The 15,636-nt window shown below is 31.8% G+C and overlaps 3 protein-coding genes and 1 long non-coding RNA gene across 5 annotated transcripts; 2 read left to right on the top strand and 2 right to left on the bottom strand.

The window, feature by feature from the left end:
* Positions 1-56: 56 nt before the first annotated feature.
* On the bottom strand, positions 57-6,515 carry LOC139111921 (clavesin-1). 2 transcript variants are annotated; one of them, XM_070672548.1, is made up of 8 exons: positions 6,349-6,515; positions 5,610-6,024; positions 4,787-5,093; positions 3,426-3,862; positions 1,204-1,603; positions 585-895; positions 411-504; positions 57-331 (listed from the first exon to the last, which is right to left on the bottom strand). In XM_070672548.1, exons 5-8 carry the CDS (start codon positions 1,598-1,600, stop codon positions 183-185), a joined length of 951 nt encoding a protein of 316 aa, XP_070528649.1. In that variant the 5' UTR covers positions 1,601-1,603; positions 3,426-3,862; positions 4,787-5,093; positions 5,610-6,024; positions 6,349-6,515; the 3' UTR covers positions 57-182. The 2 variants fall into 2 exon arrangements, with proteins under 2 accessions (XP_070528649.1, XP_070528650.1); XM_070672549.1 differs by having other exon boundaries at positions 5,827-6,024.
* A 15-nt stretch (positions 6,516-6,530) lies between these two features.
* Positions 6,531-7,799, bottom strand: LOC139111924 (uncharacterized). Its single transcript, XR_011547298.1, has 3 exons — positions 7,637-7,799; positions 7,319-7,407; positions 6,531-6,955 (listed from the first exon to the last, which is right to left on the bottom strand). It is a non-coding gene; the product is annotated as an uncharacterized lncRNA (long non-coding RNA).
* Positions 7,800-7,834: 35 nt separating this feature from the next.
* On the top strand, positions 7,835-10,527 carry Snm1 (DNA cross-link repair protein snm1). Its single transcript, XM_070672546.1, has 2 exons — positions 7,835-8,198; positions 9,276-10,527. The coding sequence occupies exon 2, from the start codon at positions 9,295-9,297 to the stop codon at positions 10,348-10,350; it is 1,056 nt and encodes a 351-aa protein (XP_070528647.1). The 5' UTR covers positions 7,835-8,198; positions 9,276-9,294; the 3' UTR covers positions 10,351-10,527.
* Eef1delta (elongation factor 1-delta) lies at positions 9,282-14,900 on the top strand. The gene is made up of 9 exons (XM_070672542.1): positions 9,282-9,415; positions 10,648-10,807; positions 11,578-12,036; positions 13,059-13,154; positions 13,370-13,451; positions 13,557-13,759; positions 14,097-14,166; positions 14,228-14,353; positions 14,446-14,900. The coding sequence occupies exons 2-9, from the start codon at positions 10,694-10,696 to the stop codon at positions 14,598-14,600; spliced, it is 1,305 nt and encodes a 434-aa protein (XP_070528643.1). The 5' UTR covers positions 9,282-9,415; positions 10,648-10,693; the 3' UTR covers positions 14,601-14,900.
* The last annotated feature ends 736 nt before the right edge of the window (positions 14,901-15,636 follow it).

The following is a 15,636-nucleotide window of genomic DNA, read 5'->3' as shown; positions in this document are numbered from 1 at the left end:
TTAACATATTCACGATTCCCGTATTATAACAATATATTTCTAGTTTTTTTGTATTCTTTTTTTTTTGTTTTTTGGAAAAACAATTATTTATTGGTACAACGTGTAATCACATAATATGGAGAGAACTGTATAAGTGAAATGCTATCAACGCAAAGTTGAAAAATCATAATAGATAAACTATTTTAGTCAACCTCTAATTTTCGAAATGAACCGCATATTCCACCAAATTCTTCATTAGCTTCTTGATAATCTTTTGGTGTTATTTCAATATACATGTCGTCAAGAGCCACGAGCTCATCTCTTTTTTTTTTCAGCTCCTTCTTGAATTCATCTGAAAAATAAATAACGCGTTAGGAAATCAAGCAATTTAATGCTTATTCCGGGCGTAAAAAAAATTTTCAAAATTATACCGATCATCTCCGAGAGTGGTATTTCTCCGCCGTATTCCTTTGGCAGTATTTTTGGATCCACCGCCTCCTTCAGTTCATCTATATTTCTGTGTATCTACACCAATATTACAATCAATTCGTTGAACATGTGAGTTTATATGCAGCCATATTTATCAGAATGAATTTGTCATTTACCAAAATGCGTTTTTTAAATTTGTCATTTAATAAAGAGATGCCAAATTCGAGGATCTTCGCTACGCTGTTAGGAATATTGATGATGTGTGTCCCTTTATTACGTGCTGGCATACAATTCTGTATGCATCTCAGCACATTGCGCATATCCGTGAATGACCACGTACTGAAATGGTTCATGGTCAATCCTGCCTCGTCGTTGAGATACACGTAGCCGTGGACCTGACTTCTTTCATCATCCAATAAAGCCTCGCTTACGAGGCTGTGAATCCGAGCCATATGTGCCGATGAATATTTGGTAGCGTCAAAACGCCCTTAAAAACATAAAATGTAAAGCAAAATAAACATATGATGAGTTTGAAGATTAATTACTTAAAACTACAAAGCAAAACTGTTATAAACTGTTATAATAATATAGAAAGGGTATATTTATACATTTGCCTAACTTTGTTTTCTAATTAAAATATTAAATATCGTATAGGAATGCTACTTGATGATGAAAGAAAATAATTCTGATTGCCGCGAGCGAAAGGCCAAATATTGGACATGTATCACATTACATTAAGATTACATTACATATATTAAAATAATCTTCAGATGTTTATATTTTTAGAATTGTTACCTGCACATGACATTAGTACTTTTCGACCCTGCTGATCTCGCTTCGGCAATGCTACTATATAGCCGTTATCAATGATAGCCTCAAGTTCTGGATCGTTAATATCGAGTTTTTGGAACCAGTGAGGATAGAGTTGCCTGACAGTGAGATAACGTTCCAGCATATCCTGCGCCATTGGTAAACTAAACTTCTTCGTTCTGAGAAATCTCAGCAGGAACAACGAATCAGTTCTGCACTTTTTGATCCTGGGATGCTTTTCGATCCAGTGGCGAAATTGCTCCAGCGTCTGTTCTCTTGAACTATCATCTTCACGTAGCTCTAATCTGGCCGTTTCTAACGTCTCCGCGTCCAGGGTGCTTTTATACACGTCATATTTTCTCTGCTGTCCTTCCGTCACCATCGTCTAAAAAATCAATTTAGACTCAATATTTTATCTCTCGGTGAGTCTCACATTTCCATTAAGTAATGTTATCCCGGATCTTTTTATATTTCGCTATAGCATCTGCATATATTTAAATCCGAACATGTTTAGTAAATCAATCGAGCTAGCTGATTAAATATTTAATTAAAGCTGGAACTTGCTGATGTTAAACTATTTGATGAAAAAAAGTTAAGTATAAAAAAAAAAAAAAAAAACAAGGACGAGAAAATTTAATTTACAATTATGATCAAATTATTCTGGTTCGCTAGTAATTGACATGATGTAGAGCGTAAAGAGAAAGCGTCATGTTGAACATCGAGATATTACAACGTGTAAGTGGGATAGAAAATTATGTTAATGTAACAAGATAAGGATGCAAAGAGCATTACATTCGTGCTAAATAACAATTTTTACTTCCCACTGACGTATTTTGATGGACTATAGATGTACGTGTTATGCATCACTAATGATTGTTAAATTTCATAGTGATATATATAATACTTAATTATTAGTGAAAGTTTTACCAGTTATAACTTTTAACGCAAGATTCTAATTTCCTCAATAATTAATCTCCTTCCTCAATAAAATTATCTATGCTAGAAATACAAATACAAAAAAATAACTTAAATTTAAAATTATTATTTTATTTAATTTTTTAATTTAATTTACATTGAGTAGTGAATTATATAAGAATTTATATTAACTTCCGCTTAACTAAACCTCTTATATAATTTCTTTCAACTTTCAAAAAGAAACTGGGAGACCTTCGCTAACTTGAATCTACCAAAAAGTGTTTCTGTAAAAAAAAAAAAAAAAGGAGTTTAAGACTTTTTTGTTATTTTAGAAGCCTTGAGCGCATCCAAAAGCTATTAGCTGACGACAATTATAATTCCTCGCGAGTGTGCGATGGCTAAACAACTCGTGAAACGAAAGTGAGACATCGGGAGGAAGTGGTAAACGGACCTCACCGTTACGCATACAACGGGAATACGACGTGCTATATTCACTCGAGTGCTTGGATCTGACTTTCTATCCTATCACGATACCTAAAGCGCAATACCGTAAACGCGATATCGTTTCTATCCTAGAACACGTCATGAGAGAACGGTCCCGTGGCATTGACAAGTTTTTACAGTCATGTATGCATACCTTACGTATATTGAATTCTAAACTCTCGTCATATTCAAAACTGATTTAATCTACAAAGCCAATATGAAAAATATTTTCTCAGTTTCGAATTCGTCACACATTTGTCGTTCAGCATGATACTGACGTTAACGAAACGCGAAGGATCTCTTTACTTAACTGATGGGAAAGATCGCACTATTGCGTATCAGCACTATTATCACGCGAACTTGATGGACGAGTTGCATTGATCTACTTTTACCACTCGAACACTTTTCCAAACGGATGTAATGAGAGCTAATTCGCAAGAAGAAGCTTTAAATTGCGTCTTGCACAAGCGGTAATTCAATCTTTCGATTAAACGATCGACTTTATAGATCCGGTCTTATACCCCCGGATTTTTCGACGTGCGCTTTCTCTTTATTCTCTCCTTTTGAACGGTTTTCTTTCCACCTTGCGCCAAGTTCGAGTCGCTCTTTAACGAATATCATTGCTTTTCGACAAATTTATTCAAGATGAACCCGTTGCGACCGTCTTCAAATTGGTATTTTTTTTGGTATTTTCCTAGCCGTATAAATCTTTATATTTAATTTTACTGTCACGTTGTTCCGAGTTGTACATATTTCTTAATTATGCAAAGTTTTCTTTTAATTAAATACAGTCCATTTTTTTAATTTACTTGATCAGTGGTCTGTTGGTCCTAGTTTCCCGCGATGATCCGTCGCCTTTTCTTTTTTTACCCGCCTTAAATCGCTGCTTAATTGAGTCCTTTCAAGTCGGAAGTCATCCAGCCAATTGAAACTTCTCGATGAACATAGCACTATTTTTATTCCATTCGAGTCGGCTTGAAGAATGGATTTGTGTTGAAAATGTGACGTCGAATTTTGATACACGGTCACCGAGCCCGTAACAAGATAGACGGTGACTGTCAGACGGTGTACGCCAAAGTAACCCGGTTGCTCGAACGGCTGGTCAATTTAAGTAGGGATCGGTAGTGGTGCTAACTCTCGACGTTGCACGGTCTCTCAGGACCTTCACCTACATCTTGACGTTCTCTATCTTTCAGAAGCGGGAGATGATATCGGGAAGTACGTTTGCATTTGTAGCTGCTGCTTGCTAAAAGAAAAGTGCTCGTAAGAAATTTTGAAATATTCAAAATACTTAACAAGTATGATAATCGTCAAGAATTCTGAAAGGCACTTCCGACTCTCTTAAGAAGTGAACAATTGATGATTTATGTAACTAATGAAATCGAAGGTCACTTCTTTGGTTATTCATTAACGTACGTTTACACAAATGTATTAAAAGCTCAATAAGACATACATTTTATGACATTGTTTTTTTGTCAATACTTTTTTAACGTTGACATAAAATCGTAATTAATATAAACTATTTCTAAATTCAAAAAGTTGTTTTACACTTTGTTAATAAAAAATAGAAGTAATTCTCTTTGAAAAAAAATTCTTATTAGATATATGATTCATGGTAAACTTGTTCAGAATAGTCATTGCTATCATTCATGAGGGAATAGCCACGACGTTCATATTTCGAAGCAAAGTCAAGCGTTGTTAATTGTTAAATACAAACTGTCAATTATTTAAGTTTCAATAATTCATAACGCAGTCAATTAGCAATGCATAGCCTGTCCGTTGAATATGAAAACGTCTAGAAACATCAACCGAGTAATAAAATAGTATTTGAAGTCGATATAAGCTTTGAAATATAATTGCTTATATTATAAAATTTCTAAGATAACTGCATTTCTTTTTGATAACTTACAGTTAACGACAATTATAGAATGAACTCTTGCACCGGACTACGTTGCTTCACAAACAAGACATGAATTACAATTATCAATCTTCTCGCGCATATTATGTAGAAAACAAAGTATTTTCACCGTAAAACGTATCACGAACAATTAGAAAAATTTTAAGAAAGTTAGCAGTTATAAAAAAATCAATTAAAGATTTAATTACACACATAATAATTACTACTAAAAAATTTTTTTGTCAAATATAGAACTTTTGCAAATATATTTACCTTTTGCAGTAATAAAAATATTTAAAATATATAAGTTTTTCGTTGGCCAATTGCAAAGAGTTAAGGTACCGCCACGTATTACTTTCTTCGTAATAAAAACATTGTAGAAGCTCAGCCGTTCTTGAACGCCTTCGCAACGACGCCGTTGTGCTGGGAGATTCACTTTCTTCTCGTAATCTTTCATTTTGCTTTCACCGCTCTTTCGAATGAGGTTCACCGAGCGCTCCGATGAATATCACGGTCATTTTTCATTTCCAACAACGTTCAAGAATACCATCGAAATTGATTGAATAAAAATTAATGCACCCTGTAGATAATAATATTAAAATTATTTTGACTTTTAAATAAGAAAATTTAATTTCTTATTGAAATATGTATAAGTAAATTATAAAATAATGGTTGAATATTCTTAAAAATTGACCGATTTCATAAAATAAATTCAACCCGAAAAATAACGACCATTTTATTTGACTTTTGGAACTAATCAAGCATCGAGATGCTTCAGTGCAATAAAAAGCTAGACAAAAAAAAAAAAAAAAAAACGCTTTTACGACTTGATTACAAGTATAATACGACGAGTTCCTATACAACGAGTTTCTACCCCGTTTCACTTTTTGTAAAATCACTTTTTAAATGTTGTATAAGCTCCTGCAAAAAATGCTAAATTTAATTTTTTATAACTAATTCATATAGACTCTTGGCTGCACAGCATCTAATAAAAATATGTGAAATTTTGTTACATAAAAGACTGGTCAAACGTTTTTTTGTTTAAATTTGTTATCTTAATCTTAATGTAAGATAAAAATGCAATATAAATACAAACCAAATAGCTAATTTTTTTTGTAATAATATATGTATCTCAGCCACGCTATTAAGTATTTTTTTTCCACTGTATGAAGATTATAAAGCGTGTAAGAAAGCAGATATTCAGAAAGCGATGAGCATTTCACTTGTTAGCCTAATTGAACAATCGGGCGTTTTATTCTGCGAAGTTAATCCGCGAATGTTCTAAAACCAAACCTGCAGCATGCTTTCTTTACCATCACGGCTACGTAAATTATTGCGTAATCCATTGCTGGCATGACGGTGTCTCTCGACGTCGCATTGGTGAAAGTCACGGCGCGTGCTTATGTATATCGAGGAATACGCCTTTCTATTTCTCTCGGTATTTTTGCAACGTAAGTCCTCGATAAGCCGGTCTCTTCCTCGGTATAATATCGTCTGCGCTTCGTGCCATCCTGTGCACATTGAGAAAATTCTGCGATAATTAAACGCGCATAATCTCACACAGTCACAAATTTCGCGCAGATTATGTATTATCACTAGCTTAAAAATCAACGCGGCAAGCGTAAGGCACACTATCATACACGTTTTTCCGCGGCTATCAAGAACTATTCAAAAAAACATTGCCCTTACAGTTATATCATTATAGTAACATCCATCAAGCAAGAATTATAAATTCATTAGACAAGATACATTTATTAACGTATATATAGAAAACTTATCTATATATTATTTAATCTCGTAATTTATATATGTCTCCATAAAGCGGTTGCAATTACCTCAGCGTCACCAAGAGGCCAGCAAGCCAGCAAATCGTCAATTAAATCGGAACACTATGAACACACGTCTGTTCGCCATAGATAAGAATTCAGCTACTTTGTAAGGTGGCTCTACCATACGTGCCATTTCTGTTAGGCCAAGTAATCTCTTAAACCCGATGAAAACGCTAAAATTACAAAATGCACGATAATAAAATACATTTTATAAATAAATTTATAATTATAATTTATAATTTAATAATATATAATTTATAATTTATAAATGAATATATAAAATACATTAGATAAAATTATATCTGGTAAAACAAAATATTTGTTTTAGTAGTATGTATTACATACACTTTAGATAATATCAAGTATATACAAAGTATTAATAAAAAAATTGAATTACTATTTTCCTTGAAAATTCCATGCAAAGAAGTCATTTCTCTTTGTAAAATGTCTCTAAAATCTTTGTCCATACCACCAATACCCATTTTCTGAAAATCTCAATCTGGATTGATAATTGTCTGTCAAACAGCTTTTCTCTTAGATTGTCCAACAAAATTCAGGCTTGAATTCTCTGCCTTTTCAAATTGTATTATGGTCTCACCCAAATTCAATGTGCCTAAAACAATCAACAAAATTAATACATTAATTAATATTGTTTTATTGCATCACAATTAAAAAAAAAAATAAATACAACTATGTAATCTATAACTTTACAGAAATTTTTTAAGTCTTAAAATTAATCGATTAATTTTACACAATTACATAATTTACATATACAATTGAAAACAAAATAATTTAAAGTTCTTATTTTAAAACACATATTTATGTAAAACAAATTCTTCTTTCAATTATAATTAAATAAAATTACAACTAATTATTTAAGATATTTCTGTATCCTTAAATTCGTTGCCTTAATCTAGCTAATTTAGAATTATTTCTAAAACATAAATTAACAGACACAATTGCATTGAAAATATACCTGACATCATCAGGAAAATCGACTGCATTTATAATGGCACAGTTGGAAAGACTAAGCTCGTCCGTAGGATATCTCGCTGCTTTCATCCGCTGAAGCATAAAAGATTGCATTCGTTATCTCATAATTAATGCAAGATAACAAGTTTCTCAACAAAGAGTTATTGCTGTGGCTTCGATACGAGAGGGAGGAACAGATCAAAGAAATAAACTGGGAGGAAATCGTGTTGATTTTAAAGACATTTCTCGACTTTCTACCTGCTAGGCTGGCCTGCGGCTACAAACGAATGTTACGTATGTCGTTTTCGCGATTGGTACTTACCATCTTCGATATATTAAGCGCAATACGGCACAATAACACAATCCAGTCCATCGTGTCGTTTGCTGCTGTTTGCGCGGGCTACGTTTTTGATATTGATGCGGTAAAAAACTCGTTCACGATCATGCGCAAGCGCGGCCATAAAGTACGTTTCGCGAACGCAGAAAGGCTCCGGATTTCGCAATTCAGGTGTCGCGGTGAATATGAGATTTCACGGTCGGTCCATTTGGCGTTTCAGAACGCTCCCGACGAAATTAAAACGTCGTAATTGATCGTAACGCATATATCTTGCATTCGGTTCCATGCCGATTAATCTCTTTTTCATACTTTCCATTACATCGAAAGTAAATTTTCTATCGCGACATCGAGTCTACCTTTATCGCTCATTGAACATCGTCCGAGTTTTGATGTGAACGGAAAACGACTGTTGGCGCCGGAAGATTAGGTTAGGTTACTTTGTCCTCTGTTCCGTACGTGTCTGTACGTTGGCACATTTCCTCCGGCACGCATTGCAATCTTGGCCGTCAATTGTTGGAGCAGTTTTGGCATTTGGACTCTGTCTAAGGTAAATTTTTAATAAAACTATTATATAGAACCGAATATTTTCCTCGAAAAGAGATTCTCGCCGACAAACGTATGTGTCACTTGACTATTACGAGCGCGTGGAAATTCCGATCGATAAGGCACATGTCGGAGATAAATGAGATATAACGTGGGTATATTCTCGTCGAAGTTTCAAGGAAAAATTGGTCCACCGAGTTCAATAACCGCCGATGTAATTTGTCTTAATTGAAAATGATCAAATAGAAATCTCGAGTTCAACAGCTTCTCCGAGTCTCAGTTGGATTTAGGCTATACTCTGATAGTCACTTTTAATACTGAAAATCCAGTTACGTCACTTATATTATAAATTATCAGTACACCGATGCCCCGAAACATAACTGAACAGCTAAAGATCAAGGTAATAATGTTTTGGTTTGTGTATGTGCATTTATACATGCCTGAATATATTTTTACCTTGTTGGCTGTAAATATCTGAGCATAAGCAGCTTGATTGTATTATACTAATGAATCGAGAATACATTTTGATATGTAATTTATGATTTTGCAAAGTACCATGTGTGTAAAGTATTTAAATTAAAGTATTTATTACTTTCATTATACATATGTACACTGCTGCTATCCTCTGATTGGCATAAAACAGAATATTTTATAAAAATTAAATTAATTCTTGATCTGAAATTCTAATAACTTTAGTTGGATCAACTTTTGATTGTGTTTTATTGACATTTTCCATGCCATGTATTCAGTGACACTTATAATGGTTTGTCAATTTGATCTTGAAAACAGATATTTTATAAAATATAATATGTTTAACCTTTGAAAGCACAAAGAATATTTACATTTAATGAAATAAATAGTTAAAATTTTTTTGTTTATTACATTTAGAATATTTCATAAAGAAAAAAAAAAAAAAAAACTTTGTTAATGTAAGCAAAATGTAATTAATTTTTTTTACAAATATTTATTAAATATAAATCAGCTCTCAATTAAACAATTTATAGTAGTTTATCACTCCATGATTTTATTATATATTAAACACCCTTTTAGGCTTGATTGATGTCAAGATTCTTCATTACAGGAACATTTTATACATCAGAATGTCAACGTTTCTTGGGCTTATCGAGGAGATACCAGGCATCTCAGTGGATCGTTTTGACGGAGAAAATTTGAACTCCTCTGCATATTTTCTTAGCCATTGTCATACTGATCACATGCAAGGTTTAAACTGTGTATTTTTTTACAATTTAAAACAGAAAAATAAGTATTTTTATTGCAGTAAAATTAGTAAAGTCATTTTAGAAACTATGGGTTATGTTATAGAAAATGTAATAGAGATTGATATCGATGTAAAAACTGAAATTAAATATGAAAGCAATAGTTCTGATATTCTCTATGTAACATGTATTTCTGCTGGACATTGCCCTGGCTCTGTCATGTTTCTGTTTGAAAAAATGGACGAATTAATATTATATACTGGAGATTTTAGAATTAATCCAAAAGATTATAGGAAACTGAAATCGCTTCATGATAGAGACTCTAGTCATTCATCTCCAAAAAAGCTTGCAAAAGTGTATTTAGATACAACGTTTTTAGATCGAGATTTCACTTCTTTTCCGACAAGGCCAGAAAGTTTAAGAGCAATGTGTAAAGTTGTGACCGAATGGTTAAACCTAAGCCCAAAGAACGTTGTTATTCTGGAATGTTCCGCTTTGTACGGCTCTGAATTTCTTTACATGGAGCTGTCAAAAGATTTAAATGTACCTATTCACATAAAAGATATAGTATATGAGACTTATCACCGTATTCCGGACTTAGCACGTTGCATTACACTAAATCCAATGTCCACGCGTGTACACGCATGTATGAGCAAATTCGACCGCTCAGGTTTAAAATGTTGTCAGAACATCAGTAAAAGAAATATATTAACTATTGTACCGTCGGTATTGAAATGGAAGGGCAAAGATACGAGCAAAGTCGGAGAATATGACAGCGTTAGGAGTAATACATATAATGTATGTTACTCCACGCATGCTTCATATCACGAGCTCGAGACTTTTATAAAATATTTCAAACCGGATGAAATACATCCTTGTGTATGTCCAGAAGACATGAAAAATCAAATATTTTATTTGCTAGACAAAATTAAAAGTTAACTATTAGATTAGTTATATAATAATCATGACAATTTTGCTTTAATTAATAAATAATGTTTATACGCTAATAATTTTAATCGTGCAATAATTGTATTAATCGTACAATTATATATACCAAATGTATTATATTAAATTAAGATTTGTATTTTTATTTAATAAAATGTATTAAATAAATTATTCTTTAGAGTTTAGCTGATCCTTGAGTGTAATATGACAAAAATGTAATTTGGAGAACCACATTTGCATGTACAATTTAAACTGTTTTTTTATCATTTACATTACTCATTTTGTTTGCAGAAAACCACAGCATTTTTGCTCTGTAAGATATCGAAAGATAGAAAAGATGGAAGATATTCATTTGTCATCAGCAATCCGTGACTTATCTAAAGAACAGGTATGGTTTAGTAAGCCAACCTACGACAAAGCAGAACGGCAATATTTTGAGAAATTGGCCAAGGTAAGAAAAGTTGTTCTCATTGTTGGGATCATCTACTGCTCATTAAATAAAGAGAGTTGTCGGCAGGGAATGGGATAGAATAAAAATGTTTAATCATATAGATCATTGGGTAAATTGTTTGCTTTCAATAATTATGAATATTAAATATATATAACATCAAGATTTTTTTTTTTTTTAAAGTCATTTTCTTTGAAAAAGTACATTTATCAAATGTGTTAGTTTTAATATACATACCAACTCCTGATCATAGCATCCATAGCTAGTGGCGCATTTGTCATTTTCCTATGTTTGTGGTATGCATCATGTTTGTTTTATTTTACTAACATTTCTAACACACACACGCGGGAATATCTGGTGATTAACAAAATTATCTTTGCCCTCTTTCTCTTTTCACACTTTGCAAGGTGTTGGTAGACGATTTTATACAATAAGAAATGTGAAGCTTCTTTTTTTTTCTTTTTTTTTCTTAGCGTATTTTATACTTTTTTCAAATTTACTTTTAAAAATTATAAAAACATCGCATCATTTTAATCGTGTTCTTTTTTATTTTTTTTTATTTCTTAATTAAAAATTTAAGCATTATACATTTAATGCTTAATACTTTAATGTACTAGATTCAACGCTATATGATTATATAAACGTGTTTAATTATAATGTCGAGTAGCAGCTGTATGTATCCGTTGCATAAGAGAAACGATTTTGTTTTTTTGCTTCTTGCGTTATTTGGGAGACCTTAATCTCTACTTGCATAGCTTGAAACATGTTTCAAGGTGGTGTCTCGTAAGAGTGCGGGAGGCTGCACGCTTAAGTCTGACAATTCTATAAACGACAAGTGCCAAGAGCTAATCGATTCTAACACGTTGAAGTCTAAAGCTGAGAAGTATAAAGATAATAAGCTAGCCCATGAGTCGAATGAGTCGAATATGAACCGTTCCAAGTGTCAAGGAAGAAACGCAAAGGTCAGTAAAGATGCCGCAGACGTGTGCAACATGCAGAATAAAGAAAATGCGAAGACTAGCGAGAAATTTGATAGCGTCAGAGATAACGCCAAAAAGAAAGAGAATACCACGAGTGAGAAATCCAAGAAATATAATGCGAAAGAGGCTAAAGAGAAAAGAAATAAGGAAGATACGAAACATAAAATTAGCGGAGGTGGTGGGAATGATGTCGGGAAAAATAAAGAAACTGCAGTGCCATTCGCGAGGAATAAAGAACAATTGCCCGATCAGGTATATGCTTTAATGCAGTCTGTGGGTTATTGTTCCATGTGTCTCTACATGACGCAGATTAATTGTATCTTTAATTGATTTAATATCGATTTTTGTTTTACCATATTATTGAAAAGTAGCTTCCGCCTATTACCAATTACATTTTATTATTTAAAGAATGGCATTTGTTTCTTTGTTTCATTTATTTCCGTCATTTACGCTTTATTAATATGCATGGGGCATGCAGGCATTACTACTGTGACATTATCAAGTACATTTTGTAATATTTAAATAACAAAAAAACATCTGGTACTTGCAAAAAGTGTAGAATTTATTTTATATGAACGTACTTTGTTTCTAACATATTTTATTATTTTTATTTAAAGGTGCTTGCGCGTCTTCTAATCTTTGCCAATTTGAATAATTCTGTTTTGCGGAATATTTTGTGTTTAATAAGTTTCTAACTGCATGGTCATTCATACTTAACAATTCAATAAGTCTCCCCCACATTTCTTTGCTACAAGAACTTACACTAGTAAAAACATATTTGCTTTAACTTGTGAATACTGTCGATTTGTGTAGTACATTGCAACGTTCTTGTATTAAAAGATATTGTTTTATTAATATTTCTGCTATGATATATGTAATGTCTATCTCCACATGTGTGCTAACTTAATCGATATCTAGAATTGTGTTAAAAAAAAAAAAAAATGGTATGCATTTTTTTTACGAAATTAATAACTAATAATAAACAAAGTAATATTTTTACTGTATAGAATAATTTCATGCTAATTTATATCTATGTAATTGCTATGTTATTCTATTTTTAGTAAAAATTATGTATTTTTTACTAAAAAAAAATTAATATTAAATTAAACAAAAAGTATTTTAATATTCTGTTATACATGTACATTACAGCGAATTTTTAAATTGATATTTGATTTAATAATATTTTTAATGTAAATCTTAGTGGAGATATGACATGTAGTTGTTTCAAATAATCAATCTGGGTGTGAGCTTACTTTTAATCTCGGTGGATGCAGGAATCTGAACGGGTCACTTGTCCCAAGTTGCCTGCTGGAAGTTTGGCCAATGAGGTTGCGATGGCTCGGCAGCATATTAAACAATCTTTACAGTGTGTGAGTACTGCACTCTCTTAGCTTACTCTTTATACAACATAATTTTTATACGATCTGCTTACTAATATACATATTACAAGTCTTCTCGCATTGCCTTTCATCGCTTCTTAGGCATTTTAGAATATAAAATTAATATTACAATTAAAAAAGGATTTTACGTTTATAAAATGACTTTTAAATATCACATCTTATTTATGCGAAAATTATTGTTCCAGGTGGATGGTATCGCCGCTTACGTAGATCAAGTTACACCTCGTATTATCAATCTTGAGAAAGACAATCAGGAATTACGAAGCCGTACGTATATTACACATTATAAGTATTAAATGCATGCAACCTTAAAGATAACGACAAGTTTAATTAAAAGAATACGTATCAAGTATTAAAAATCTGTTTAAATAGTTATTCAGGGCATAAAGGATACCGTTGAAAGTATGGTGCAGCGTATAAAATCTGTTGATTCCTTGCAAGAGCGTGTGGAAAGCCTCGAAATGCGCGTACCTTACATAGCAATTTGTCCTGCAAAACCCGAGGAACCGGAGCAGAAGCTGAGTAAAGAAAAAGACGACAATGAAGATATTGATCTGTTTGATTCTGATTCAGAGGCAAGTGAGCAAAGACAGTAGAAATGATATTAATTCATCTCTTTGCCTGTGGCGAATGTTTAAGTTTACTTTCGTATAACACAGAAGTAACTATACATTGTACACTGTTCTTTCTAAATTGACACGGATTTAAGATATGCGAATTTATATTTATGTAGATTTATGTGATATTATTTGGCATACACCAGATATTCCCATAATACTGATTCATCCAATATTAGCACTTTTTTTCACGTTCATATAAATCTAGTATGTAATAGCGTTCCTTTGCAACTTAAAATTATATTTTTGTAACTATCGCTTATTGTGAAAATTTTTACTGTATACGATTCGATAGGGAGAGGATGCAGAGGCTGCCAAAATTAGGGCAGAACGACTTGCCGCATACGCTGCCAAAAAATCTAAAAGTACGTAACACAGTTTGGTTGTTCATAATATATTATTAATAATCGATTTATTTTCTTGTAGAGCCAGCCGTAATAGCTAAGTCAAATATCATTCTGGATGTGAAACCATGGGACGACGAAACGAATATGAGAGAAATGGAAAAGGCCGTACGAAAAATCCAAATTGATGGTCTCTTTTGGGGTACTTGTAAGTGTCCATAACATATTTCAATTGTTAATAACATATATAAAATTTATAATTAAAGCTTATCCCCCTTTTTTTTTCTTTTTTTTTTTTAGCTAAATTGGTGCCACTTGCTTTTGGAATTCACAAACTACAAATTTCGTGCGTCGTAGAAGACGATAAAGTGTCGGTAGATTGGTTGACGGAACAAATTCAGGATTTAGAGGATTATGTACAAAGCGTTGACATCGCGGCTTTTAATAAAGTGTAAAGGAACTAGAATAAAATAACAAAAAGTGTGTGACGATATAGTCAAAAATCAGCATGGGTCTTTGTGCCATTTCTGCATTCCATTAGCAGTATCAATAATCGGAGATTGTTTACACGCGGGTTTTGCCACATAAAGCCAAAAGATAAAAATATTCTAAAATTATTTCGTATTATTGCAATTTCATTATTTAAAAACTTACAAGATACGAAAACCAAGTTTAAATTTATTTAAAAAACTTAGAAAATTTGGAAAATTTAGAAAATTTAGACCAAATAAAAAATATTTGATGTTGTAAAGTAATACTGTAAATTTTTTAATTACATTTCTTTTATCGTTTATTTTATAATAACTTTTGAATAATTTGAAACAGTTCGTTTATGTAAAAAATAAAGTTACCTTCTACTATTTTGTATTCTCATATTGTTATCTTAAATAAAATACAATACTCAAATAAAAAACATTTGGTCAATGCAATACAAATTTTTAATAATATATTATTTACATGCGTATTGCATATTGCACAACATATTTAAATTTATATCACAACTATTATTGTGTTTATTCCTATATTTTGTTTGTCCGTAGATAAATTGAGAGTTATAAATTTAATATCTAATACAAGTAAATTATATACATTTTATATAAGAAAGAAAAATACTTTTGAGCGTTAACTAGGATAGTTAATTTATCGTAATTATATTCTGGCTTGTATATTTAAAGAAAACATGATAACTTTTTCTATATTTTACTAATAATATTTTTATGATTATTGAAGAGAAAAGTGATGCAAGTTAATATTCATCTTACGTATATTAAATTGCTGCAATCATCAGTTATATTTTTAACCTTCTTTGCTATTATATGATACTACATAATCATTTTCGAAAAAGAAAAATGCATTTGCACGATAGATAACCCAAACAGTACACATAAACAAAATATGTTTAAACGTCATCTATAAGAAGTCTAAATGTCCATAAATAGGTTTTGGATATGTTTGCTATCTAGAAAAGTTCATTAAAAAATTTCATAGAGC

Source organism: Cardiocondyla obscurior, linkage group LG26 (genome assembly GCF_019399895.1).
Source record: "Cardiocondyla obscurior isolate alpha-2009 linkage group LG26, Cobs3.1, whole genome shotgun sequence".
NCBI classification, from domain to species: domain Eukaryota; kingdom Metazoa; phylum Arthropoda; class Insecta; order Hymenoptera; family Formicidae; genus Cardiocondyla; species Cardiocondyla obscurior.
This window is presented reverse-complemented; position numbering and strand designations above follow the sequence as displayed.